Raw genomic sequence first — 27,762 nt, forward strand, 5'->3', positions numbered from 1 at the left:
TTACATGGTTCAGCCTTCCCATGCCTTCCTGCAGGTAGGAAGGCTAACTGCTCCTGCCTACAAGTAGCTGGAAGAAACATACTTGACCTAATCAAAGCACATCAAATGTAAGTCTAGGCATCTCAGAAGCACATGAAAGCACACCACATTTGACTCACTCAGTCAGAAGCCCACCTCTACAGAAGCCCATAAAGAGAAAGTAAATCAGGAAAACAGTGAGCTTAGCAGCAATGAGATGTCTAAAGAAAAGTTGATTACAGGGAATGAATTTAATATTTGCAGTTGTTATGTGCTAATTACAGTATACAAAGGTGATGGGTTTATGAACCAAAGCTTCCTTTTTATTGTAAAGGTATGCATGTGTATTAAAATACACAAACATCTACTGAACCAATGTTCGTATTGTTTCTTCTTTGATAATTACTTTGTTTATAAAGTTTATTACTTTATTAAATAAATATTAAATGCACTTTCTTTACTTTCAAAAACTAACCACACACCGAGATGCCCTTTACACTCTGATGCAACCATCATTGAACACAATCGATATAGCAAATTTTCCCTCATGCATTAAATATATACTCGTTTAATGTCTCATAACTCTGATAGGGGTTGTGTAGACTTTGAGTGTCCTCAGAGTTGTTCTTGAGAAGACTGGAGACATCATTTAGTGGACTCCACAGAAGATAGCGGTCACCAGAATTCATTGGAGAACATTCATCTGGTTGAGGCTTTGGCATTGAATATGGGTTTTCTGGTGCAACTTCTCTTTTTGGTATCCGACCAATGACAAAAGTCAATAAATTCAGTATTAGCTCTAGGAGCTCAGCCACTGTGCAAACAGACACTCCAATCCAAAGGCCCACCAGACCTCCTATACTAGAAAACAGGTCCACCAGCTACAAGACAGAGAAAAACATATAAATTAAACTTTACATATAAAGCACATATTTGTGCAGCTCTGCATCCTTTAATAAACCATTAAATGCCTTTTTTTGTAAATGTAACTAGTGTAAGTACTGCCCACCTCTGTGACCAGGTGCCCGTAAGTGGGGTGAAACATGTCAGAGGGGCATGGCTGGAGCAGCGCTGGATGAGCCAACATTCATCTACATACTAATGCACTGGGTTGGTTAGCGGTGCCTTTGCTTCTCTTTGATAATGCTCTTACACCTCTTAATGGTGCTCTGGAGCCAGCTCCCTTCACTGCAACCAGCGGGAGACCTCTGTCTCAGCTTAGAGCCACACTGCAAGTTTCATTTGGATCATAGTGTATATATGATTTTGACTTGGTATTAACTTCTTATAAATAGCAGAACTCAAATCGGGAGAGGAAGGGGCAGGACTTGGCTCCAATCAGAAATGCTGCAGGAAAATCTGCTGACAAGGAATATGCTGATAGGAGGAAAAAGTAAAGTGTGTAGAGAGATGTCCTCATCAGTCTACTGTCTCAACTTCACTGTTCAATCAGCAGTCTGGAGAAGGAGAGAGGATACAAATATATTCTTTTTATAGTCTTTTAAGGTAAAACAAAATGTTGTGTCATCCAGCTGACTGTGCTTTGTGGCAGGACTGTGTGAATCTTAGAACATGATGGACAAAAATAGAGTAGTAGAAGTTGGCAGGTATTCCTTCTCCTTTATATATATATTTTATTGGGGTGTTTATCTGGTTGTCTAGAGTTCAGCTCTCATTCAGCGGTTTTCTAGTAGGTTGTAATAGAGCACAATACTTTAAGGCTCCGTTCACGCATGTCCGGCCGAGGGTTCGTGCTTGGGGTCCAGTGTGTTCCTGTTCACCCAGGTCCGAATCGGGTCCGACTTTTAGCCTGAATTTGCAACTGAATCTGACCAGAAGAAGCACGGGGCCTTTTTTTTTAATCCAGACCATAGCTGTCCTGCACATGTGTGAACCGGCTCCATTGAGAGACGGTCACCGGCATCCAATTCGTCTTTTGTGTGAACCCAGCCTTAACCTTTTTCTCTATCCCATTAATATAGTGGTAAAAGAGCTGCAGTGTGCAATTTAGCCGAGCTTTTTGGCTTAGAGTGCTGCCCCATTCTTCCAGTCATAACCCAGCTTTTTAGGAAATTACAGAATGCTGAAATAGAAGCAGGCCTGGATACTTTTGCAAGCTGTGTACAAAAATATATTGTATTGACTGTATTAAATAGTCTTTTCTGTAGCTGATGGAAGTTCAGTTTAAACTGAAGGCAGACAACTCCTATGTATATCTTCTAAGATGGCCTCACTTTTCCTCACCCGTTTTAATTTCGTTGACTAAAATATTTTCATCAACTAAATTAAAACTATTTTAGTCAACTTAGATACAATTAAAACTAAAACAATTCAGATGACTGAAATATGGCTAAAACTAAAATGGCCTTTTAGTCAAAGGACTAAAATATGACTAAAACTAAAATGGCATTTTAGGCAAAGGACTAAAACAAGATGTCAAAAAATTAACACTGCACTACCACATAAGAATAAGTAGGGCGCATCTATTAGGCTGCTGAAAGAAAAAAAAAAATAAGAAAAAGGCTTTTCTTATTTTTTTTCTTAATTTTTAATGTTGGCAATGTATTCAGGTAATATGTGCAATGACGTTACAGCCAATTTAGAGTTTACAGTTTTCTCTGGGTTTTTTATATTTAAAAGTTGCACTTTTGATTGTCAAAAAGCAATATTTTAGTATATGAAACTTCGTTTTATTTATAAAGACGTTATATATCACAATGAATAAATCTGTGTCTGTAATGCACGTTCAAACTTTAATACCATAACTAATAACATGTTATTAGATTTTTACATCGGGAGTATATAATGAGTTTAGAAATTCTAGAGAAATGCTTAAATAATGCATTACAATTTAAATAAACCCATTCAATTTTAGTCAACTAAAATGTACTGGAGATTTTAATTGACTAAAATGTACTGGAGATTTTAATTGACTAAAATGTACTGGAGATTTTAATTGACTAAAATGTACTGGAGATTTTAATTGACTAAAATGTACTGAGGATTTTAGTTGACTAAAATACAACCAAAACTAAAAAAATTCAGATTACTAAAATATGACTAAAACTAAAATGGCATTTTAGTCAAAAGACTATGACTAAAACTAAATCGAAATTGGAAATCAAAATCAACACTGTTCCTCACCTGTATAAGGTACCATAGTTTGTTTCATATCTTACCTGCATTGAGGGCACTTCTTCTATTAGTTCATAATTTAGCTGCTGGTAATAAACCACAAGCTTTACTATATTGTCCCTGATGGAAGAAAAGAACACATTTTAGGGCATTAAACTGAGTTTATAATAGAAAACTTTTTAAAAATGTTTAAGTAAAATTTAGTAGAGACAACTTTGTAGGACACAGGCTCCAGGCGTAAATTTCATTTGGGTACGGCGTTGCATGACCACGCAATTGTCAGTTAAAGTTGCACAGTGCCGAATCGCAAAAAGTGGCCTGGACGTAAAGCAGGAAAATCCTCCGGTGGTAAAGTGGTTAAGAATAATCTGTGCGGACTAGCTTTGTGATATATAGCGGAAAGCAGATAGCAATATCTGCTCTCCATTATAACTGTCTCCCAGTTTTCAGCAAAAGATAAGGCATTGAAGTAAAACGTTTTTATATTGGCTCACTTACACTACACATTCTGCATTTACTGTATGCACAAAAAATAGCCTTTGTTGAATACTTGTTCCACGTAACACATTTTCAGTTAGTTCACATCAAATCCCTAGAATGGTGTTAATCTTAATGCATCAAAAACACAATATTTTACAAATGTTGATATGTTTGTATATGTTCAAAGCGGAGCAAATACACGGCATCTAGTATAGACAACCTAAAATGTGAATGGAGTGACTTGCACCTTTAAGGTTAAGTGTCTGACTTTTGAGAGGAGCTATAGGGGAAGGCATTATGGCAGAAGTACAACCATTGTTGTCATAGGCCTGCACTAAATATAAATCTAGAAACAATGTGAATTAAAATAACAAGCAGAATAATATAGGAACATCTGACTCATTTGGAAGAGCTGCATTTTCCTTTTTCATCAGCAATTTGTGTGTTTTTGCCACTTTAGTGCTTCTTCGTTTGTTTAACAATATTGTCATTTAGCAATGAAATATCCACAAAGCGAAGGATATTGTGTCTTCCTTGCTATATGACTCTAGTGTAGATAAGAGTAATGGCTGTTATAAGGTATATAGCGGTTATAATACTAACATAGTTCAAACATCTGTTTTACAACTCATTTGTTTCTTAGCCATTTCTTTCTCTGCCCTATGCACATTACATTATAAATCAATGCTTTTTGTCTAAAATACTTCCTGGGAGACAGTCCATAAATTAATCAGTAATTATGTTATTGTTTTTATATCTCTAGTATGATTACACTGTGCCTTTTATTCAATCATTTCTTATTTTTAATAAACCTTTTTTATTTTTCTAAAATATTCTTCTTTTTTTAATATCTTTATATCCTTGGAGGATTTAGAGGTCAACGTAAACTTGAGGCTGACTTGATTTACACATTTTATTGAAATCCGTAGGTGTCTGGCTTGGTTTCTGCTTTGCTGGTGTGAAATTAATTCAATAATTCACATATGTGTCTGCATTCTCACATATCCATTCTGTATCTTAGACTACTGGGCAATTAATAAATGTAACCAAGCACAGGTACTATATCTTGATGAGTTACTGTGTACTGTATGGCCCAAAAGGTACTATTTTCTTTCTTTTTTCACACTGCTGTTACACCAAATCTTTGCCAACATAGGTTTTAATAAAAATTGCTGGGAAGACAATAGAGGTATAGTTCACCTTTACCAACAAAAATGCCTATACAGATAAGGGATGTCTGTAGATAAAGCTGTGTAGCTTTGACCAGAATTGAATAATGCCCTTGCTATAGGTGTAGGCCATTTGCATATCTCATGAAGCCTAACTAGAAAATTCACAGTGAACCAAAATAGATTAGCCTGCCGCTCAGGGCTCTAATGAACTTAGGAAGCACTGTGAACGATATAGATGTCCGCTGCTGTTGGAATGCCGACTGGGGAATGGAGCTTGTTCCAGCTCCTGTGAACACTGAAGAGAGGAAAGGGGGGGTCCCCAGTGCCGCACGTCCAAACATGTAAAGTGAAAGTGAAGAGAGATAACCTCAGCATGGGCTCCCACCAGGCCACGCCTGCTTCTTGTTTCGCTCCGCCCCTTGGTGCTTAGTCATGGGTTGCTAAGGACGTTGCCAAAAGAGGCACCGCTGTGACTGTTTGCCTTCACCATCACAAGAGTGAGCTCTTTCTCTGATTCAAACCCCTCACATGTGCTTTCTCTCCCCTGATGCAGTAGCTCTGAGCTCAGCGTTTAGGAGCGTTTGAAAAGTTAAACTACCTCTTAAGACTGCATGCAAGCCTTCAGTCAGGGGAGTGGTGAAATAGGCATGTAAACCACAGTTTTAGTTACCCCCTGAACCCCACATGGGGTTGTACACATGCGGCAGCTGTGATGCTTTGTGGTGTGGGAAAAAAATACCTCCTGTTATATTCAGTGGGCAGTATGGTCACTGAACACAACCCATTCAAGTGAATAGGGATGCATCACAACCACGAGTTAAACACTAGACTAGTAGTTGTGGAGTGTTATTCCCATTCACAACACACATCATTGTTTGGTCTGTTAAAGTGGACCTTGCACTACAATATAAAGTTTGCTCATAAGGTCAAGTTTCCTTCCCCAGTACAACTCGCTGGCTGATAGTGTTTCCAAAATAGACCTGTAAAGAAAAAGTTAGATTTGCCTTAACCTCCCAATACTTATTGCTGGGCATGATGTCATTATCCTTCCAGGGAGATTCCTGGAATTATGAATACAGTCATGAGATGATAGTCCCTTAACCACTTCCCTCCCAGCCTATTGTCAAATGATGGCTGAGTGGGACATTTGTCATTCCGGGTGGACATCATATGATGCCTCGTTCCCAAAACACTGTGGCGCGATGGAGTTGAGAGGTAAGATTACACAATGCAGAGAGTTCAAGGTTGAGGAGGTTGAGGTTCAAGGTTGAGGAGTAAGTAACAAAGAAAGTTTAGGGTAAGGATTAAATAATGCACAGAGTTCAGAGGTCAGAATTAAGTCACACAGAGTTCAGGAAAAAGTAGTGCAGAGTTCAAGGGTTTAGCATTAAATGACACAGAGAGTTGAGGGGTCTGGTTTAGGCAGGTAACTCACAGATTACGCCTGCTGCCCCCCAACATCCAGCATCTGACTTCCATACTATGCTTCCATGCTTCCTGGTCATCCTGCTGGGGCCCAGTATCATCCCTAGGGGAAGGCTCCTTAGAGTAAATTGACACTTGGGTTATACTGTACAGTGCAAGTTCAGTTTGGGTGTACGCATTGCAAAATGTACTGTATGGTGTCTGGTTCCTGGGGACGCTCATTTCCCAAGGACAGACCTCTCACAATGGGGATGAATGATAACCTTACTTTAGTATGTTCTCCATAATGGATGTGTGAAAGGACGTACAGAGTTCAAAGGGCTGCAATTAGAACACATTCATTGTAGCACACCTACAAATTACCTGGTAAAAGAGCTGTATTCTCAAAAATATACAGTACCCCACAAAAGTGAGTACACCCCTCGCATTTTTTGTAAATATTTTATTTTATTTTTTTATGTGACAACACTGAAGAAATGACACTTTGCTACAATGTAAAGTAGTGAGTGCACAGCTTCTATAATGGTGAATATTTGCTGTCTCCCCCAAAAAAAAACACACAGCCATTAATGTCTAAACTGCTGTCAACAAAAGGGAGTACACCCCTAAGTGAAAATGTCCAAATCGGGCCCAATTAGCCATTTTCTCTCCCCGGTGTCATGTGACTTGTTAGTGTTACAAGGTCTCAGGTGTGAATGGGGAGCAGGTGTGTTAAATTTGGTGTTATCGCTCTCACTCTCTCATACTGGTCACTGGAAGTTCAACATGGCACCTCATGGCAAAGAACTCTCTGAGGATCTTATACATAGTAGGTAAGGTTGAATAAAGACAATAGTCCATCCAGTTCAACCTGTGTAGGTGTGTGTGGACCTATTCATTTCTCATACCCCTAAATATTTTGATCCTTGAGATGTACATCCAAGAGTCTTTTAAAAGTAGCCATACTCCCCACAGTTACTACCATTTGTAGCAGGGAATTCCACAGTCTTGTAGCTCTTACAGTAAAGAACCCCCTGCGTAGCGAGGTTAAATCTCTTCTCCTCTAAACGCATTGTATGACCACGTGTCCTCATGCATTCCTTGTGACTGAATAGTTTTTGTTCTATGCTCTGATCACCGTTGAGGTATTTGTAAATCGCTATCATGGCGTCTCTACTCCAGGGAGAATAAATCTTGTGCTTCTAAACGCTCTTCGTAATTAAGGTCCTCTAATCCCCTAATAAGTTTTGTTGCCCTTCTCTGTACTCTCTCAAGCTCCAATACATCCCTTCTGAGGACTGGCGACCAGAACTGGATAGAATACTCCAGATGTGGTCATACCAGAGTTTTATAAAGTGGTAGGATTATAGTTTTATCTCTGGAATACATCCCCTTCCTTATGCATTCCAAAATTCTGCCAGCTTTGGAAGCTGCAGCTTGACATTGCATGCTATTGCCTAATCTACCTTCCACTAAGACCCCCAGATCTTTCTCCATTTTTGATACCCCCAGATGTTCCCCCACTAGCTTGTATATTGCTTTTATGTTATTGATCCCTAAGTGCAATACCTTGCACTTATCCACATTAAACCTCATTTGCCATGTAGTTGCCAAATCTGTTATTTTGTTCAGGTCATTCTGTAAGATTTCTGCCTCACGATGTAAAGTTCTTGCCCTGCTCAATTTTGTGTCATCTGCAAAAACTGAGATTGAGCTACTGATCCCGTGCTCAATGCTTTTTATAAATAAATTGAACAAAATTTGTCCCAGAACTGAGCCTTGGGGGACCATACTTACCACCCCAGACCAGTCTGAGTATGCATTTTTTATTACCACCTTTTGGACATGCCAGTTCCGTATCCAAGAGCAAACCTTGTTTTCCATGCCTGTCGCCCTTAATTTATAAATCAAGTGTTTGTGGGGAACTGTATCAAACGCCTTAGCAAAATCCAGGTACACCACATCCACAGGTCTCCCACTGTCTAGCTCACAACTAACTTCCTCGTAGAATTTTAACAGATTGGTTTGACAAGAACACCCCTTTGTAAACCCGTGCTGATTACTGCTGATGATGTTGTTTTCTTTAGCAAACTCTTGCATATAGTCCCTTATCATCCCCTCAAGATGTTAACATACTATTGATGTCAGGCTGATCGGCCTATAATTTCCCAGGACTGTAACGCTCCTGCGTTTTATGTATAATGTGGATTTACAGCTGCAGAAATATTCCACTTCAGTAGTCATGTAGAGAAACGCTGAGACACCAACCCCAACTCCCAAGACTCATCATGTGTGGATAGTCTCAATTCAGCAAGTAGATACACACACTCAATAAGATGTTCCTAGAGTGACTTATATGTATAGTAATATAGTGATGATAGGCTGAAGAGACAGGTTGGGTAGAGATGGTAGATGACAGACACTTGAAAGGAATGTTCTTGAAAGTAAGATAGTAGCAGATGGGATGCAGATAGGTTTAGCAATCATGTATGGTAGCAGATGATAGAGTAGCAGGTGAACATACAGGATAGACCAACCCAGTGCAAGAGCAGATGGTATTAGTCTCAAGAGCTAGCAATCTTAGTTAATGCAGATATAGTAATAGTCCTTAGTATGCAGAGCTAGATAGTGTAAGCTTTAGTATGAAGGTTATAGAGGTTTCCCCTGTGGGGTACTTATCACTAGTAGCAATGTAGTAGAGGAGAGGTTCGGCAAGAGCGGATGATCCGGTAGTGGGATACAGGGATCAGCAGCGTGGTTCCGATAGAGAGGTATGCTTGCAAGCATGAGAGCTTCAAGGCAGATTATGCGGCGTTAAACGAACATGTGAGTGAGACCACCGGAGGTTGAAATAGCCGCTCCAGCGGCGCTCAGTGATGACAGCATCGGTCTTAAAGGTGTATGCGCACCTTACCAAAAGAGAATGGTGGGGCGCATACACTTAGGAAAAGTGGAATTAGGGTACCAAAGGTACCAGAACATTACAAGGACATGCCTCTGCCCTTGTTTGAATATCGGTATCACGTTGGCTTTTCTCCAGTCCATTGGTAAATTTCCTGTCAAAATACTGTCAGCAAAGATCAGGAACAGTGGTCTAGATATAACCTTACTGAGTTCTTTAAGTACTCTCGGATGTACGCCATCCGGGCCTGGTGATTTATTTGTGTTAATTTTATCTAGCCTTTCCCTTATTCCACCCTCTGATAGCCATAGTGGCAAGTCCTGTAAAGTACTGCCAATGCCAACCAAACCGTCATGGTCAGTGTACCCATCCTTTTCTTGTGTAAAGACTGAGGAGAAGAAAGCATTAAGCACAGCTGCCTTATCCATGTCCTCTGTAACCATCCTCCCCTCATCGTTAATTATGTGTGCAGCATGCTCTAAACTCGTTTTTTGCTGTTGATATATTTAAAGAATTTCTTAGGGTTCTTTTTACTATCCTCCGCTATTTGTCTCTCGAAGTTGATTTTAGCCATTTTGATTTTGGATTTACATTTCTTATTTAATTCCTTGTATAGCTGGAAAGCCGATAACGTCCCCTCCGATTTATATTTCTTGAAGGCCATTTTTTTTCCCTAATAAGTTTATTTACATTATGGCTAAGCCAGCCAGGTTTGGCTTTGGCTCTTTTAAATGTATTTCCCATTGGAATGCACTGTGAGATGCTTTTGTTTAATATGTTCCTAAAGCATTCCCATTTTTCCTCTGTGTTCAGTGTTCCTAGGGTTTGGTCCCAGTTTATTTCCTCTATCATTGAGCACAATTTGGAAAAGTTTGCCCTTCTGAAGTTTAGGGTTCTTATGTTCCCCTCATGCCTTGCTATGTTGTGATTTACGGTAAATGGGATCGTCCTGTGATCGCTAGAACCCAGGTTGTCGCGGACTCCTACATCTGAGATTAGATCTGGGTCATTAGTAATTAATAGATCCAACACTGCATTCATTCTAGTAGGAGAATCCACCAACTGAGACATGTAGTTGTCCTGTAAGGTTTTCATAAAGAGACGGGCCTTTAGTGAGTGTGCAGTCCCCTCTTCCCAGTTAATGTCGGGATAGTTGAAGTCCCCTAATATGATGACTGGCCCCAGCTTTGCCACGCTACCCAACATTGACATGAATTCCAACTCTACCTCCTTCCTTTGGTTAGATGGCCTATAACAAACCCCCACAATTACTTTCCCCTTTTCACCTTCCCTAAGGAGCTCTACCCACACGGATTCTAACTCCGTACTCATCCCTTCCATAATATCATTCCTTTCCACCACCCTTACATTATTCCTTCCCTGTCCTTCCGATACACAGAATACCCTTGGATATTGGCCAGCCAGTCGCGCCAAGTTTCTGTTATTCCCACAATGTCTATGTCCTCCTCATGTACTAACATTTCCAACTCATCCATTTTATTAGCTAGGCTCCTGGCATTTGCATATATCCCTCTTAGTTTTGTGGAAGTTGATATTGCATAGTGCCTAATTTTATTTCTGTTTGGGCTGAGGGTTGTCCGCACAGACCCCCCAATTTCAGACGCTACGGACCTGCTGTCGCTACTGCCCCCAATAATACTCTCTGTCCTTAGCTCACTCCTAACTGACTCTACCACTGGGCCCTCCCACCTTCCTCCTAGTTTAAAAGCCCCTCCAACTTGGTGGCCATCTTTATCCCCAAAAGAGCTGTACCATCCCCATTAAGGTGCAAACCGTCTTTACGAAAGAGCCGGTAGCCGACTGAGAAGTCAGCCCAGTTCTCCAGGAACCCGAACCCCTCCTTCCTACACCAATTCCTCAGCCACTTGTTCAGTTCCCAAAGCTCCTTCTGCCTCTCTGGTGTGGCTCGAGGAACAGCCAGTATTTCAGAGAAAACCACCTTGGAGGTACTATTCCTCAATCTAGTCCCTAAATCCCTGAAATCATTCTTTAGGATCCTCCACCTTCCTCTTACTTGGTCATTGGTGCCAACATGCACCATGACTGCTGGGTCCTCCCCAGCCCCACCCAACAATCTGTCTACTCGATCCGCAATGTGCTGAACTCAGGCGCCCGGTAAACAACATACTGTTCGGCTACCGCAATCGTTTTGACAGATTGCCCTATCTGTCCTCTTGATAATTGATTTTTTTTCTGAAAAAAAGAATTGTTGCTCTACATAAAGATGGCCTAGGCAAAAAGAAGATTGCCAAGACCCTGAAACTGAGCTGCAGCATGGTGGCCAAGACCATACAGCGGTTTAATAGGACAGGTTCCACTCAGAACAGGCCTCGCCAAGGTTGACCAAGGAAGTTGAGTGCACATGCTCAGCGTCATATACAGAGGTTGTCTTTGGAAAATAGACGTATGAGTGCTGCCAACATTGCTGAAGAGGTTGAAGGGGTGGGGGGTCAGTCTGTCAGTGCTCAGACTGCACGCCGCACACTGCATCAAATTTGTCTGCATGGCTGACGTCCCAGAAGGAAGTCTCTTCTAAAGATGATGCACAAGAAAGCTGCAAACAGTTTGCTAAAGACAAGCAGACTAAGGAGATGGAATACTGAAATCATGTCTTGTGGTCTGTTGAGACCAAGATAAACTTATTTGGTTCAGATGGTGTCAAGCGTGTGTGGCAGCAACAAGTGTGTCGACAAGTGTGTCTTGCCTACAGTCAAGCATGGGATGCGAGTGTTATCATCTGGGGTTGCATGAGTGCTGCTGGCACTGGGGAGCTACAGTTAATTGAGGGAACCATGAGTGCCAACATGTACTGTGACATACTGAAGCAGAGCATGATCCCCTCCCTACGGAGACTGGGCTGCAGGGCAGTATTCCAATATGATAACGACCCCAAACACACCTCCAGGATGACCACTGCCTTGCTAAAGAAGCTGAGGGTAAAGGTGATGGACTGGCCAAGCATGTCTCCAGATCTAAACCCTATTGAGCAATGAGCATCTGTGGGGCATCCTCAAATGGAAGGTGGAGGAGTGCAAGGTCTCTAACATCCACCAGCTCCATGATGTTGTCATGGAGGAGTAGAAAAGGACTCCAGTGGCAACCGGTGAAGCTCTGGTGAACTCCATGCCCAAGAGGGTTAAGGCAATGCTGGAAAATAATGGTGGCCACACAAAATATTGACACTTTGGGCCCAATTTGGACATTTTCACTTAGGGGTTTACTCGCTTTTGTTGCCAGCAGTTTAGACATTAATGCCTGTGTGTTGAGTTATTCTGAGGGGACAGGAAATGTATACTGTTATACAAGCTGTGCACTCACTACTTTACGTTGTAGCCAAGTGTCATTTCTTCAGTGTTGTCACATGAAAAGATATAATAAAATATTTACAAAAATGTGAGGGTTGTACTCACTTTTGTGAGATACTGTATATGTGGTATTCATATGAATATAGCAATACTCTAAATAAGGAAATTCAGGCTCACCTTAAATTTTCCACATCTTCATAGCCGTGTCTGATTTGAATGTGCTGTGAAAAGTAGTCCTGATAAATGAATACAACATGTATATATATATATTATCTATAGTTGTTAAATATTTACATGTTTTAGCAATATGTGTACTGTATATAAAATTATTTGTTTTCAAATAATTTTATGAAACCATGCCTGAAGAAGGAAACTAAGGGGGAGATTAACTAAAACTGTTGCACACAGAATCTGGTGGAGCTGTGCTGAATAACCAATAAGCTTCTAATTTCAGCTTGTCCAATTAAGCTTTAACAATACAACCTAGAAGCTGATTGGTTACTATGCATAACTGCACCAGATTCTGTGTTCATCAGTTTTATTTAATCTCCCTCTAAGTGTTTTGAAAACATGCACCTCAAAATATATTCAGTTAGTCGCACACAAAAGGTATCTCTTACATTTCTACTTTCCTACTGCTACCCATGGCTAACATGGTACAACATTTTAGAATACATCTATCTATCCATCCCACTATAGGCTGTTTTAGTTCATGAAGGTGCCCCAAACTTTGTGGTTAGAAGAAGAACAGCAACAAATACCTGGGATGCTTTTTTTAAACAGTGTGGATGGCGAGTTTGGGTTTAGGCCATTAAAGGGAATATATCAGGAAGCAAAAAAAAAACAAATATAGGCCACATATGTGTTTTGGGACATTGGAATGGGATGTATTTTGCTATTACTGCCCTAGAAACTATTTGCAGCCCGGACCCGTTCCCTTTACACCTTTTCTTGCGCTAATGCCCTAACAAAACACATAGTAACGTGCAGGGCTCAGGTCACAAATCTAACAGACCAGGATAAGAATCCCTATTTTCAAAAATATTTGATGTTGAATTTAATGACATTTGTCAAATGGTTTAAAACAGGGTGCCTTAAAGTTGAATTAAAGTGTAACAATAATAAATAAACTATGAGCACTGTTAGGCTCTTTATTAGGGAAAAGACATGGAACTAAACCCATCAATTTACCTATTTCCCAAAACAGTTGCTTCCAAGGAATGCCATGCATGATAACTGTCACAGTTGCTTGTACTTTCAACTGAACTGTCAAGCCATCAAATGGCTGGTATCATAACTGATCACATGTGCAGCACCATGGCAACCGCAGAGCTGCAGATCAAACAGAGGCTATGATGACAGCTTCCATAGCTGTAAAGGATAGGAGGGTTTAGTTTAGCTTTAAGTTGATGTTCAAGCTTTGTCAATTGGGCCTACTGTGTGTGAATGACATCCAATGCACAAGTACAGTAGATGCTAACAAGCGTATACTGCAGTACACCACAATGCACATATGTGTTGCAGTCCTGTTCAATAAAAATTAGTTTTATTCATTTATTTGCATTGTGGTGCTTTGGCATTTGGAATAGGCTGCATTAACACAATTTATGTTAAGGTGTGTGCGATAATTCACAGTAAAACTATGAAGGGAACCTAAAGGAGCACTAAGCAGTGTCTATGTACATATCTGTGTATAGTCACGTTGTTGTCTTAGGCAGACAAACTCAGCTTTGCACTGCTATTTGCGCAAGTCCCAGTGATGCTTCAAGGGTTCAGCAGATATTTTCATGTTGTCCTTTTAAAGGAAATCTATACTGGCAGCAGTGTGTTGGCTGTCATTGATGACACACTTTTTACATATCTAGATGTCCGACTGTATTTGACTTTATTGTGTTGTAAGTCACTAATGGGAAAAAAAGCATGCAGCAAGTAAGATCAGTAACTGAAGTCAGACCATCTGACCTACATACTATTTCCAGATCAGAAACCCTAGTTTCACATATATACAGCTCTATGAGCTTCCATGTCTCCAGAAACACAGGGAAAAGGTCCCAGCAGCATTTTAGAAATCGCAGTCTACACAGGAACCGCAAATATGATTCCCAGTGAGTGCTGTATGCAATTAAGTTTAATGGGACTCGCATGCATCCAGCACGTTTTTCTGTGTGGGTGGTTGCGGCTGCAGGAACGGTTGCAGACCCACATTGGGAACCACCCACACAAATGTGAACCTAGCACGACTCAGAAATGACCAAAGACAATATATTAGCATTAGAGCCAGGAAACCAGCATTTTCGGAAGGAGGGATCAGTAATGACAACCCGGACATTATTCTCATTACAGGTTTCCTTTAACCAGTTTCCGACCACCCACCACAGTTTCACTGCGGCAAGGTGGCTCGGCTGCACGAACCGATGTAACTGTACATCTGTCACAACGGTGACTGTAACTGTACATCGGGCCCACGCGGGGCTAGGGGGAAATTATGCAATCTTCTCTCCTGGAACCCTTTTCGGTTCCAGAGTGAGAAACGAGAAAATAAACTGTGATTACACAAGCACTACACTGACACCAATACACATAGGCACACATTTAACCCCCTGATCAACCCCCAGTTAAACCCTTTCACTCCCTGTCATAATGCACCCTATATACAGTATACAGATAATTTACTGATCACTGTATTAGTGTCACTTGTAACTTCAGTTAGTGTGAAAGACAATTAGTGGTAGATAGAGGTAGTCCTAGTTTAGGGTACACGCCATCCCCTAAGAAATATTTAACCCCTGATCATCACCAGTTAACCTCTTCATTGCCCTGTCACAGTGTCACTATTATAGTGCACAGATCTATTTTCTGATCTCTGTATTAGTGTCACAGGTGACATCAGTTAGCGTTAACGTTAGCGTCAATAAGGGACAGCGTCAGATTGCCCGCTGTATATTTAGTAATACATTTTAACCCTTTAATTGCCAGTGACGCACACACACACTAAACACCTCCATTACTAGTTTAGTGTCTGAATGGATCAATATCTTTGATCTGATCAGAACGATACTAGCGTTCCCAATAGTTTAGTTTAGTGTTCCCAAAATGCAGCGTTAGCACGACAAGCCCTAACATCTACCAGCACATGCATTTAGCCCCTCCGCAACCCCCCCCACAAGAAGTGCAGAATCAGCAGATTACTGTCACTTCCAATACACAGCACACTAAGCCGCAGCATTAGCAGAGTCAGGCCTGATCTCTGCTAGCACTAGCAGCTCATTTTTTGGTAGTGGTTTAAACAGGTGCTTTTTTACCCGTGAGTCCCACAAGGTACCTATAAATTTATTGGCCAAAATGTCCAAACAGAGGTACACTAGTGAAGAGGCCTACACAATGCTGAGCATGACAGATGAGAGTGATGGGGAAGCCTCACTGTCAGAATCAGGCTCAGTATTCGAACCTGTAGAGAGCAGCGGCACCCTGACAGATCGCTCAGACAACAAAGTAGTGGTCCCTGCTAAGGTCAGGTGTACCCGACCCCGCACTTCTGTTGCTGAGGTGCAACAATTGCAGGGTTCTAGTATGAAGCAGAGTGTCCGTACTAGTGCCGCTCAACCTTCTGGTGAACTGGCAAGCATCAGTGGAATAGTACACCCTGGTCATAGTCAAACCAGCACTGCAGTAACATTTGGTGATGTGGTGAGTCCCATAAGTGCAGTGTAAGCTGATGCGGTGGCTAGCACAAGTAGTGTCCCGCAGCCACCAATAATTCGAAGACCGGCCCGTAGAGCCCATAGTGTCCTTCCTGATGCGCTTGCAAATCCTGATTGGGAGCCCACCACTTCTGCAGTGCCCGTATTTCCCCCATTCACTGGCCAACCCAGAATTCAGGTGGAAACAGACGATTTTACTCCCCATGGTTTTTATGAGCTGTTTTTCACGGAAGATCTTTACAGATATATTGTGGACCAAAGCAATTTATATGCTGATCAATTCATTGCCACAAATTGCAAATTTGACCCTTGCCAAAAATTTGCATGAGAACGTATCACTGTTTCCAAATGTAAAACTCTTCTGGGCTTATCCCTCCTCATGGGCATTATTAAAAGAGTGAATTGCAGTCATATTAGTCCACTGACCCAATTCATCATATGCCTGTGTCCTCTGCTGCCATGGCCAGGACTAGATACGAGCAAATCTTGCAGTTCATGCACTTCAGTGACAATGAACACTGTCATCCTCAGGGTGACCCTGGATATGATTGGCTCCACAAAATTCGGCCCCTCGTAAATCACCCATGGGCTGAATGAAAAAAAAGAACATTGCATGTATGCCCATCATTAGAAGTGGGTGAATGCTGGGAGGTCTAATGGTGGGCAGCGGTCGGCTTTCATGTAAAAGCAATCCTAGCAGATAATGAGCTGCTAGACTGCTTTTACAAGCCGTGGGAGGGAACTCCCCCCTCCCGCCGCCTTCCACAGTTTTCTCGGGCTCTCCTGTCCCACCAGGTAACCCAAGACTGCAGAAGGTGGTTCCATCAGCTGACCATAGAGCTGATTGGAGACCAGAATGGCTCTAATCATCTCTATGGCCTAAGTCACCGGAAGCTACGAGCATTTCATGACTTCAGTTTCGCCAGATAGAAACAGCACCATTGGGAAATTGGGAAAGCATCTTTTCACACCAATCTTGGTGTGGTCAGATGCTTAAAGGGCAGAGGAGAGATCTAGAGTTGAATAGACCCCAATTAAAAAAGAAAAAAAGAGTACCTGTCACTACTTATTTCTATCATAGGGGATATTTAAATTCCCTGTGATAACAATAAAAATGATTAAAAAAAAAAAAAAAAAATGAAAGGGAAGGGAAGGTGTCAAAATAAATAAAAAAAATCAAAATAAATAATAAAAAGAAAATACAAACAAGCACCCCTGTCCCCCTGTGTTTGCACACAAAGGCGAACGCAAACATAGGTCTGGTGTCATAAGTAAACAGCAATTGCAGCATGCATGTGAAGCATCGCCTTGATCATCCAATGAGTGCCGGGTCACACTTGTGCGATGCGGGAAGGCTGCGAATTTGCAGCCTGTTCCCGCATCGCAAACGCACATCTGGCAGTTCACACTGCCATACGCGATACGCAGGGGGTGTCAATGAAATGTTAACGACACCCCCAGTTTGATCGCATATCGCAGTGCGATCTGACAGTTCGCACAGGATCGGATCGCACAAGTGTGAACCACTGTGCTATCCGATCCTGATGCGGCTGAAAAAATGCCTCATGTGCGTGTTTGGTGCGGGTGCAGTGCGAATTTAGCCATGCAAAGTGTATGGCTGAATTCGCACTGCACATCCGATCGCATGTAATGAAGGAGCAGTGCGCTCCGATATTACATGCGATCGCCGCACACGCGGAAGTGTGAACCGGCACTCAAGGTCAGTAATTCTTGCAGAAGACCTCCTCTGTAAATCTAAAGTGGTAACCTGTAAAGGCTTTTAAAAGCTTTTAAAAAGTTACATAGTTTGTTGCCACTGCATGGGCAAGCGCAATTTTACACAAAGTTGTCACACATGTACATGGGTATATGTGGAATGACATCCCAAAATACATTCTACTGCTTCACCTGAGTACAGGGATTCCACATGTGTAAGATTTTTTGGGAGAATAGCTGTGTACAGGACCCGAAAACCACCTTCAGGTTTTCTAAGGACGTAAATTGCCTATTTTACTTCCTCACTAGCTATCACAGTTTCGGAGGCCCTGTAATGTCAAGATAGCACAAAACCCTTCCTAAATAACCCCATTTTGGAAAGAAGACACTCCTTGCTATTTGCTGAGAGGTATGTTAAGTTCATTGAATATTATATATTTTGCCACAAATTTTGGGAAAATTACTAAAATGTTTTTTTTTTACACAAAGTTGGTATTTAAATGATATATTGCTCAAACATACCATGGCTATATGTGAAATGACACCCCAAAATACATTCTGCTGCTTCTCCTGAGTATGGGGATACCACATGTGTGAGACTTTTTGGCAGTCTAGCCGCATACAGGACCCCGAAAACCAATCACTGCTTTTAGGCTTTCTAAGGGCGAGAATTGTTGATTTTTCTCCTCACTACCTATCACAGTTTCAGAGGCCATAAAATGCCAAGATAGCACAACCCCCCCCAAATGACCCCTTTTTGGAAAGTAGACACCTCAAGGTATTTGCTAAGAGGCATGGTGAGTATTTTGCAGCTCCTATTTGTTTTGGAAGAAAAGCAATTTTTTTTTTCCTTTTTTCAATTTTCAATACTTTGTGACAAAAAGCAAGATCTGCAAAATACTCAAAATGCCTCTCTGCAAATAGCTTAGGGTGTCTACTTTCCGAGAAGGGGTCATTTGGGGGGGGGGGGGGTTGTTGTGCTGTCTTGACATTACATGGCCTCCTAAACTGTTATAGGCAGTGAGGACTGAAACCAACAATTTACACCCTTAGAAAGCCTGAAGGCAGTGATTGGTTTTCGGGGTCCTGTACGTGGTAGACTGCCAAAAAGTCCCATACATGTAGTATTCCCATACTCAGGAGAAGCAGCAGAATGTATTATGGGGTGTCATTTCACATATACTTATGGCATGTGTGAGCAATATATTATTTAAATGACAACTTTGTGTAAAAAAAAAAAATATATATAATTTTCCCAAAACTTGTGGCAAATTATAAAATATTCCATGGACACAACATGCCTCTCAGCAAATAGCTTAGGGTGTCCACTTTCCATTAAGAGTTCATTTGGGGAGGGGGGGGGGGGGGGTTGTACTATCTCGGCATTTCATGGCCTCCGAAACTGTGATAGGTAGTAAGGAGTGAAATCAACAATTTACGCCCTTAGAGAGCCTCAAGGCAGTGATTGGTTTTCGGCAGGGGAGGACTGGGCCGCTCTTATGTCCTGTAAAAAGGCTGCACCACCTCTGCCCCAGACATGCCTAAAGGATTCCTTGTGAAGAGAGGGAAAAAGTCCCCATCGCTGACCTACTGAGTGTGAGTTGAAGACAAGGACAGAGTGCAGGCCTCCCTCCCCAGCATGGATGGTGTAAACTGTGTCTGAGCAGAGGCCAGTTTTATGGTTCCATGCCCCACTTGAGACTCTCCTCCCCTGGCCAGCCCCAACTGAGCTGTCCCAACTTCCCCCCAACTGTCCCCTGCTGGGCAGGTTGGGAACCCGGATTCAGCTGGTGAGTAACGAGTACCTAGAGCAGGCTTCAGCTTGGAATGGGGGTCAGGAGAAAGATGGGAAGAGGGAGAGTGGGGCCGAGTCTCTGCAGCATGGGCCTCTGGTTTCTACTTGCCCCCTGGGGTGAAAGTTGCCAGTCTGCCCCTGGTTTTCGGTGTCCTGTACGTGGTTAGACTGCCATAAAGTCTCACACATGTGGTATCCCCGTACTCAGGAGAAGCAGCAGAATGTATTTTGGGGTGTAATTTCACATATACCCATGGCATGTGTGAACAATATCTCATTTCACTGACAACCTTGTGTAAAAAAAAATATATATATTTTTTGTCATTTTTTAAAATTCCTTGGGGTGTCTACTTTCCAAAAAGGGGTAATTTGGGGAGGATTTGTACTGCCCTGCCATTTTAGCACTTGAAGAAATGAGATAGGCAGTCAGAAAGTAAAAGCTGCATAAATTACAGTATATACACCATAATTTGTAGACGTTATAACTTTTGCGCAAACCAATAAATATACGCTTATTGAGATTTTTTTATCAAAGACATGTAGCTAATACATTTTTGCCTAAATGTATTACAAAATTGGGTTTATTGGATATCTTTTATAAGAAGTAGAAAATGTATTTTTTTTCTCAAATTTGCAGTCTTTTTTCATTTATATCACAAAAAATAAAAACCACAGAGGTGATCAAATACCACCAAAAGAAAGTTCTATTTGTTCGGAAAAAAAGGACATACATTTTGTTTGAGTACAGCATTGCATGACCGCGCAATTACCAGTTAAATTTACGCAGTGCCAAATTGCAAAAAATGGCCTGGTCATTAAGAGGGTAAAACCTTCCGGTCCAGAAGTGGTTAAAGCAAAGTTTTACTGAGAGAATCACAGAGGCTACCATTGCTGGTCTTCTTTTGTAGATGTTAGTTGCCTGGCTATTACTTTGAGCGACTTCATTACTTTGAGTCTCTGACATGGAACAAGTATAAAGATCAGTTAAATCAGAGTAAAGTCAGAAGCCCCTATCTGCATGCATAACAATTATTTTGGCTTTCAGCTTACAAACTAATTTCTTCATTCACAGTGAAGCAGAGTACTTCAACCTATATTTTCATTTCATATTCTAGGACCCACAGCTTTAAGAGTTCATTCAGTAAAGGAGTAGAGGCTATTCACTTAGCAAGGTAGATGTCCAAATCTTTATAAGTGAATGTTACTAAATAAGGTAAACATGATCACTTTGAAAACCCAATTACGTTTTAGAAAAAAATCCTTTTTTTTTGTTTTCCCTACACATGCTTGGGAAGTCAAATGGAACCCAGCTTCACCTTTTTTTTACCAATGCTGACCATACATTTTTATCCTTTAGTAAAATGATTTATATACTGTATGTTTTAGAAGCTAAACTTACCAAATATTTACTGCTTGGCCATTGTGATGAAGACAGCGTGAGTTGAAAATTCTCATCCCTAGCAATAAATAAATATTGTAAATACCATTAGAAGGTATAATATCAATCTGTTATATGTATATATATATTATATATATATATATATATATATATATATATATATATATATATATATATATATATATATATATATATATATATTTTTTTTAGGAAACATACAGTAGAAGAGTGATGGCAAGTAATTCCTTAGATAAGTGGATGACCAAATGGTCCATCGAGTCAGCCTCATTTTATTTTTGATTTATATATATAATCTTTTTTTGTCTCAGTATAGATAGTTACATAGTTACATAGGGGTTGATTTACTAAAGTCAAATTTGATGTGCACTTTTGAAAGTGCAGTTGCACTCTGTAAGAACAGTTTCTCCAGAGCTTAGTAAATGAGGAAGAGCTCTGCTGACGTCTGTCATCCAATCATGTGCAAGCAAAAATGCTGTTCTTTTTTTTTTACTTGCATTCAATTGGTTGTATTTTGTAAAGTGAAGCTTTACCTCATTTTCTAAGCTCTGGGCGTTTTCAAAAGTGCACAGTCTATATGCCTTTAGTAAATCAACCCCAGAGTTCATCAGGTTGAAAAAAGACACAAGTCCATCTAGTTCAACCAATACAAGGGGGAAAAATATCATACAATCCTTTATACACAATCATATACCCACAGTTGATCCAGAAGAAGGCAAAAAATCCTAGCAAAGCATGATCCAAGCAGGGGAAAAATTCCTTCCTGATCCCCCAAGAGGCAATCGGATTTTCCCTGGATCAACTAGATCTATGTTTGTCCCAAGCATGTTTGAATCCACCTACTGCTGACTGACTCACTACCTCTGCTGGAAGTCTTTTGCAAGCATCATCTACTCTGTCTGTAAAATAATATGTTCCTAGATAAGTTTTAAACACTCCTCCTGCTAGTTTGAAGTCATGTTCTTGATCTTGGCTTCATATTGGAAATCCTGACTTCTTAAACTTTATGTATTTAACTATTTCATTTATGTCTGTACATATTGAAGTGGACCTTCAGTCATTTTTCCATCTTTCAATCTAATAAATCCTCTGCCCTTCTTGTTTTACTTTGGATAGTAAAACATTTTATTTTCCTGCCAGTAAATACCTTCTACAGCCCACTTCCTCTTTCTTGTCTGGTAATTAGCCTAGGCTAATGACATCATGCACAGCTTTCTCTCTCACTCTCGTGGGAGTTTGCCAGCAAGGGAGGAGGGGTGAGTCATAGGAAAGCCAATGAGAGCTGCAGAGCTGGAGGGGGCTGAGAAGGGTGGAGATAACAGGAGACTGCAGAGATCCATGAGTATTCATCAAGAAAGGAGAAATGTGCAGGCAAGCAGTGGTGTGAGTGTGTCTGTATAAATGGGTGTGTGTGTGTGCCTGTATATATGTGTATGTGTGTGTGTATACTTATGTGTATGTGTGTCTGTGTGCCTCTGTGTGTCTGTTTAAATCCAGGAAGTGAACAGGCAGCAGCTTCAGCTGCCCACAGTTAAAATGGCTGCAGCCAGACCTAGTGTAGGGAGATTTCTGCAGCATATTTGGCAAGTACAGAATCACAGTATATATAAAATAATATGTAAAGTGGTTGGAGGGAAGCCTCAGAATGTCAAATATGTTTTTATTACAAAATATGTAAACACACTGTAGTTCCTCTTTAAGTTCCCGAAGTCTCCTTTGGTATGTTTCATCCCTCAGACCTTGCAGCATTTTGTTGCCCTTCTCTAGACTTGTTCTATCTTATCAGTACATTTTTGTAAGCAAAGCCTGTAATCAAAATGAGGTCTAACTGCAAATCTACAGTGTATAAGGGAACGATGACCTTCTATACCTGCTGGTGATCCCTCTAGTGATACATCCAAGAACTCTATCCTAGGTCTTTTTTTCTCAGAAAAAGGAACACAACCACACCGCCCAAAACCCCCTCCACCCCTCACACACACCCTCCAAACCTCATCAAATAGTGCGTACAGTCTAAATTTCACTAACAATGGGAGGGTCTAAAGGGGCATTAAATAACAGGAGTGCATTACGTACAGAGTGCAGAGTTCAGAAGGGGGGGTACACAGAGTTCAGATTTCAGGGGTGCAGTACAAACATAGTGCAGAGCTGGGGGGGGGGTACACAGAGTCCAGAGTTTGGGGGTGCGCTACATACAGAGTGCAGAGTTCAGCCGTCTTCCACAGCCACTTTCCTCTGCATCCCCAAATCCGTATCTCACTTTTGCCCCTCTTGGGCTTTTACCTCTCCATGCAATCCCCCCTCCACTGCCTCAATCTCCCCCTCCCTCCCTTCTTCAAAGCTTTACCATTGTCCACATGTCTTACTACTTTTGCTGCTGTAAGCACCCAGCCAACTCTAGTATGTCTTCTTACACTGTAGGTGGTTTCCGCCTCTCTCAATTGCAGGGAAATTGCAGTGCTCCCCAGGCACCTGCATCTCCTTTGTCCCCTTCCTGCAGTCAGTGGGAGCTGTTCATGGGGGTAAGATCTGCAGGAGCTGGCGGGGGACAAGCTGTCACTTGTAAACACAGAAGTCGGACTGGGATACCATTAAAGTTCATGTGCATGTAAAGGTAGGTGTCCCAATACTTTTGACAATATAGCATAGTATATATATATATATATATATATATATATACTGTATATATATATATATATATATATATATACACACAGTGCCTTGCGAAAGTATTTGGCCCCCTTGAACTTTGCGACCCTTTGCCACATTTCAGGCTTTAAACATAAAGATATAAAACTGTAATTTTTTGTGAAGAATCAACAACAAGTGGGACACAATCATGAAGTGGAACGAAATTTATTGGATATTTCAAACTTTGGTAAGAAATAAAAAACTGAAAAATTGGGCGTGCAAAATTATTCAGCCCCTTTACTTTCAGTGCAGCAAACTCTCTCCAGAAGTTCAGTGAGGATCTCTGAATGATCCAATGTTGACCTAAATGACTAATGATAAATAGAATCCACCTGTGTGTAATCTATTGTCTGTATAAATACACCTGCACTGTGATAGTCTCAGAGGTCTGTTTAAAGCACAGAGAGCATCATGAAGAACAAAGAACACACAAGCCAGGTCCGAGATACTGTTGTGGATAAGTTTAAAGCCGTATTTGGATACAAAAAGATTTCCCAAGCTTTAAACATCCCAAGTAGCACTGTGCAAGTGATAATATTGAAATGGAAGGAGTATCAGACCACTGCAAATCTACAAAGACCTGGCCGTCCCTCTAAACTTTCAGCTCATACAAGGAGAAGACTGATCAGAGATGCAGCCAAGAGGCCCATGATCACTCTGGATGAACTGCAGAGATCTACAGCTGAGGTGGGAGACTCTGTCCATAGGACAACAATCAGTTGTATACTGCACAAATCTGGCCTTTATGGAAGAGTGGCAAGAAGAAAGCCATTTCTTAAAGATATCCATAAAAAGTGTCGTTTAAAGTTTGCCACAAGCCACCTGGGAGACACATCAAACATGTGGAAGAAGGTGCTCTGGTCAGATGAAACCATAATCAAACTTTTTGGCAACAATGCAAAACGTTATGTTTGGCGTAAAAGCAACACAGCTCATCACCCTGAACACACCATCCCCACTGTCAAACATGGTGGTGGCAGCATCATGGTTTGGGCCTGCTTTTCTTCAGCAGGGGCAGGGAAAATGGTTAAAATTGATGGGAAGATGGATGGAGCCAAATACAGGACCATTCTGGAAGAAAACCTGATGGAGTCTGCAAAGACCTGAGACTGGGACGGAGATTTGTCTTCCAACAAGACAATGATCCAAAACATAAAGCAAAATCTACAATGGAATGCTTCACAAATAAACATATCCAGGTGTTAGAATGGCCAAAGTCCAGACCTGAATCCAATCGAGAATCTGCGGAAAGAACTGAAAACTGCTGTTCACAAACGCTCTCCATCCAACCTCACTGAGCTTGAGCTGTTTTGCAAGGAGGAATGGGCAAAAATTTCAGTCTCTCGATGTGCAAAACTGATAGAGACATACCCCAAGCAACTGATAGCTGTAATCGCAGCAAAAGGTGGCGCTACAAAGTATTAACTTAAGGGGGCTGAATAATTTTGCATGCCCAATTTTTCAGTTCTTTATTTGTTAACAAAGTTTGAAATATCCAATAAATTTTGTTCCACTTAATGATTGTGTCCCACTTGTTGGTGATTCTTCACCAAAAAATACAGTTTTATATCTTTATGTTTGAAGCCTGAAATGTGGCAAAAGGTCACAAAGTTCAAGGGGGCCGAATACTTTCGCAAGGCACTGTGTATATATATATATATATATATATATATATATATATATATATATATATACACAGTAAATACCCACAGATAGATAGATACAGCACATATACTGTGTATATACTGTATATATATATATATATACATATATACATATTTATATATATACAGCCATGCAGTCTTTCAAAAAATCAGCAGAGTAAGACACTTCTCCCGCCATTGCTTTCACTTTGCTAAGTGTGTTCACTGTCTGATGGAGCTCCCAGTGGCAATGCACTGTGGGGATTTGGTCTGACAGCCTTTCTCTACCAGCCACGCAGGCGTCTCGGAGCAGGGGTGGAGGTCACCATTGCGACTCCTGTAGCTACGCCACTGCCTATATATATTTATTGTGTGTATTTAGCTGTTTGCTTGGTGTTCATCTTTCATCTCAGCAGGTACTCTGACTAGCCATTATAAGTAGCATTTACAAATCTGTACATTGCAGCCCAAAGGTAGCACAATGGGAGTGTCAAATCAAAATGACTTTTATCTAAGCATTACCATGATATCTGAATATGGGCACTTGCTGAAAATACCCTAGCATAATGTTTTTTTAAGTAATCCTCAATGCCTCCAAATTATATAATTATGAGTGCTTTGTTGATACTCACTGACACTGAAGAGGACAGTGGCATTTCAGCTGATCGTGGGATAGTTTATATTCATACATTTCCACACAGTGATCTAATAAGAGAAAGCAGAACAGATTATTGGAGAGTGAGTTAAGTATCAGGTGCTAGTACATGTAAAGAAGGGGTTGACTGCACTCCAGTCCTCAGATAAATGCAAGCTATATTGGGTAAAATCCAGATAAGATGTACACACAAGCCCAAGACATGAGATGACAACACAAATGGTAACGCGTTTCAAGCAGATTGCGCTTACTCATAACACAATATACCTGTGTGGCAAGTTAACTTAAATATCAGCAATCTCAACTGAGAAAATTGGATGCAACCAGGTGTAGGTTCTGTCTACTTGTATCATGTGCTGCTCATAGATTTCGGGAATGTGTACTTACTGACAGGTGGTTCGCTGATATTACATATAGGTACATCAGTCCCAGGGGGTACTGGGAACTCCCACATTCTGCACCCACAGTTTTTGATCATTTTGGTCTGAGCGCAGGTTTTCCTGCAGGCCTAAGGAGAAATATGCATTTATATATAGTGTATATTTTATACATATGTACAGTATATTGTTTTTAGATGCAAACAAAGATAGGGTGCTACTAGAAATTTATGACTTCCTTCTGCTCCACAAAAAGCATGACCTAATGAAATGTTCTATCAGCATTAGCCTAATTAAATTTAAAATACTAAAAGTCATTCTAAATAAATCCTAACAACAACTTTCAGCTAGTTTATTTATTGCTTGCTGTATCTATGACATTTTTCTACACTTGATAACAAAATACATGTTTTATACATCCAGAAGACAGTATTCCTTAAATGTATTGACTTTCTGCACCCTCAGCAACTGAGTATCCAGAATTGTATAAGAAAGACTTGGGAATATTTTTTAACCTTCTTTTTATTCGATTTTTGTGAGTAGGAAATATGAAAACCACAAATTGCAACACAAGAGAACAGTATGATACACTACAGAAACACATCTCCCAACTTTTGATCTTCATAATGATCTTCATAATGAGGGACACTGGAGGAAGGAAAAAAACTGTGTCACGCTGGGGCGTGGCCAAACTCTTAACAGTGGGAGGGGCTTACAGGATGTGGTTAAACAAAACTTGGGCTTCCTGGTACCTATAAAATATGCTTTGATTGCTTTGCCTGTGTCTACCTTAAAGAAAAATGTCATTAAAATCAGGGACAGCAAAGCAACCAGTAACTGTTGAGACAAATAGTTCGATGAGATATATATAATGTACAGTATTGTGTATATAGTGCAGGAGTGTGTAAAGCAGAGCACAGGGGTTGGGTTTAGGATACATAACGCAGGCTGCAGGGTTTCAGGATGTGTAATGCAATGTGTTCAAGGATCAGGAGTATGTACCGCACAGAGGGCTGTAGCCAGTGCTGGATTTAGGAGTACATGACATATAGAGCACAGTCCAGGAGTGTATAATACAACACAGAATGCCAATATGTAAATGGACCCTAAGGCTTTTTTTTAGAGCTAACTCAATGCACCAAAACATCCAGAAAATCAGTTGGACTGAGAGCTGCTCAACCATTCACTAGAAGCTTTGTATTTTATGAATGACGTCCCGCTCTCCACCTCAGGCAATCAGAGAAAGCCTTGTATTCATTTATAAAATACAAAGCTTAATATGAATGGTTGAACAGCTCTCAGTCTGACTTAATCTTGTTCCGACATGGGA

At 40.9% G+C, this 27,762-nt stretch overlaps 1 protein-coding gene across 1 annotated transcript in view; it reads right to left on the reverse strand.

Annotated features, from left to right (window-relative positions):
- Positions 1–520: 520 nt before the first annotated feature.
- LOC309555144 (epithelial sodium channel subunit alpha-like) overlaps positions 521–27,762 on the reverse strand; it is a gene marked incomplete at its 5' end in the record, with an annotated part of 69,203 nt that continues 41,961 nt past the window's right edge. Inside the window, 6 exons of the mRNA XM_082256983.1 lie at positions 521–899; positions 3,198–3,273; positions 12,615–12,673; positions 21,049–21,106; positions 26,033–26,105; positions 26,443–26,563. Of these exons, the coding sequence (XP_082113109.1) occupies positions 564–899; positions 3,198–3,273; positions 12,615–12,673; positions 21,049–21,106; positions 26,033–26,105; positions 26,443–26,563 (723 nt within the window). The 3' untranslated portion in view covers positions 521–563. The remainder of the gene's footprint in view (positions 900–3,197; positions 3,274–12,614; positions 12,674–21,048; positions 21,107–26,032; positions 26,106–26,442; positions 26,564–27,762) is intronic.

The sequence above is a fragment of the Pelophylax lessonae genome, assembly GCF_965119305.1.
Source record: "Pelophylax lessonae genome assembly, chromosome: 4".
NCBI classification, from domain to species: domain Eukaryota; kingdom Metazoa; phylum Chordata; class Amphibia; order Anura; family Ranidae; genus Pelophylax; species Pelophylax lessonae.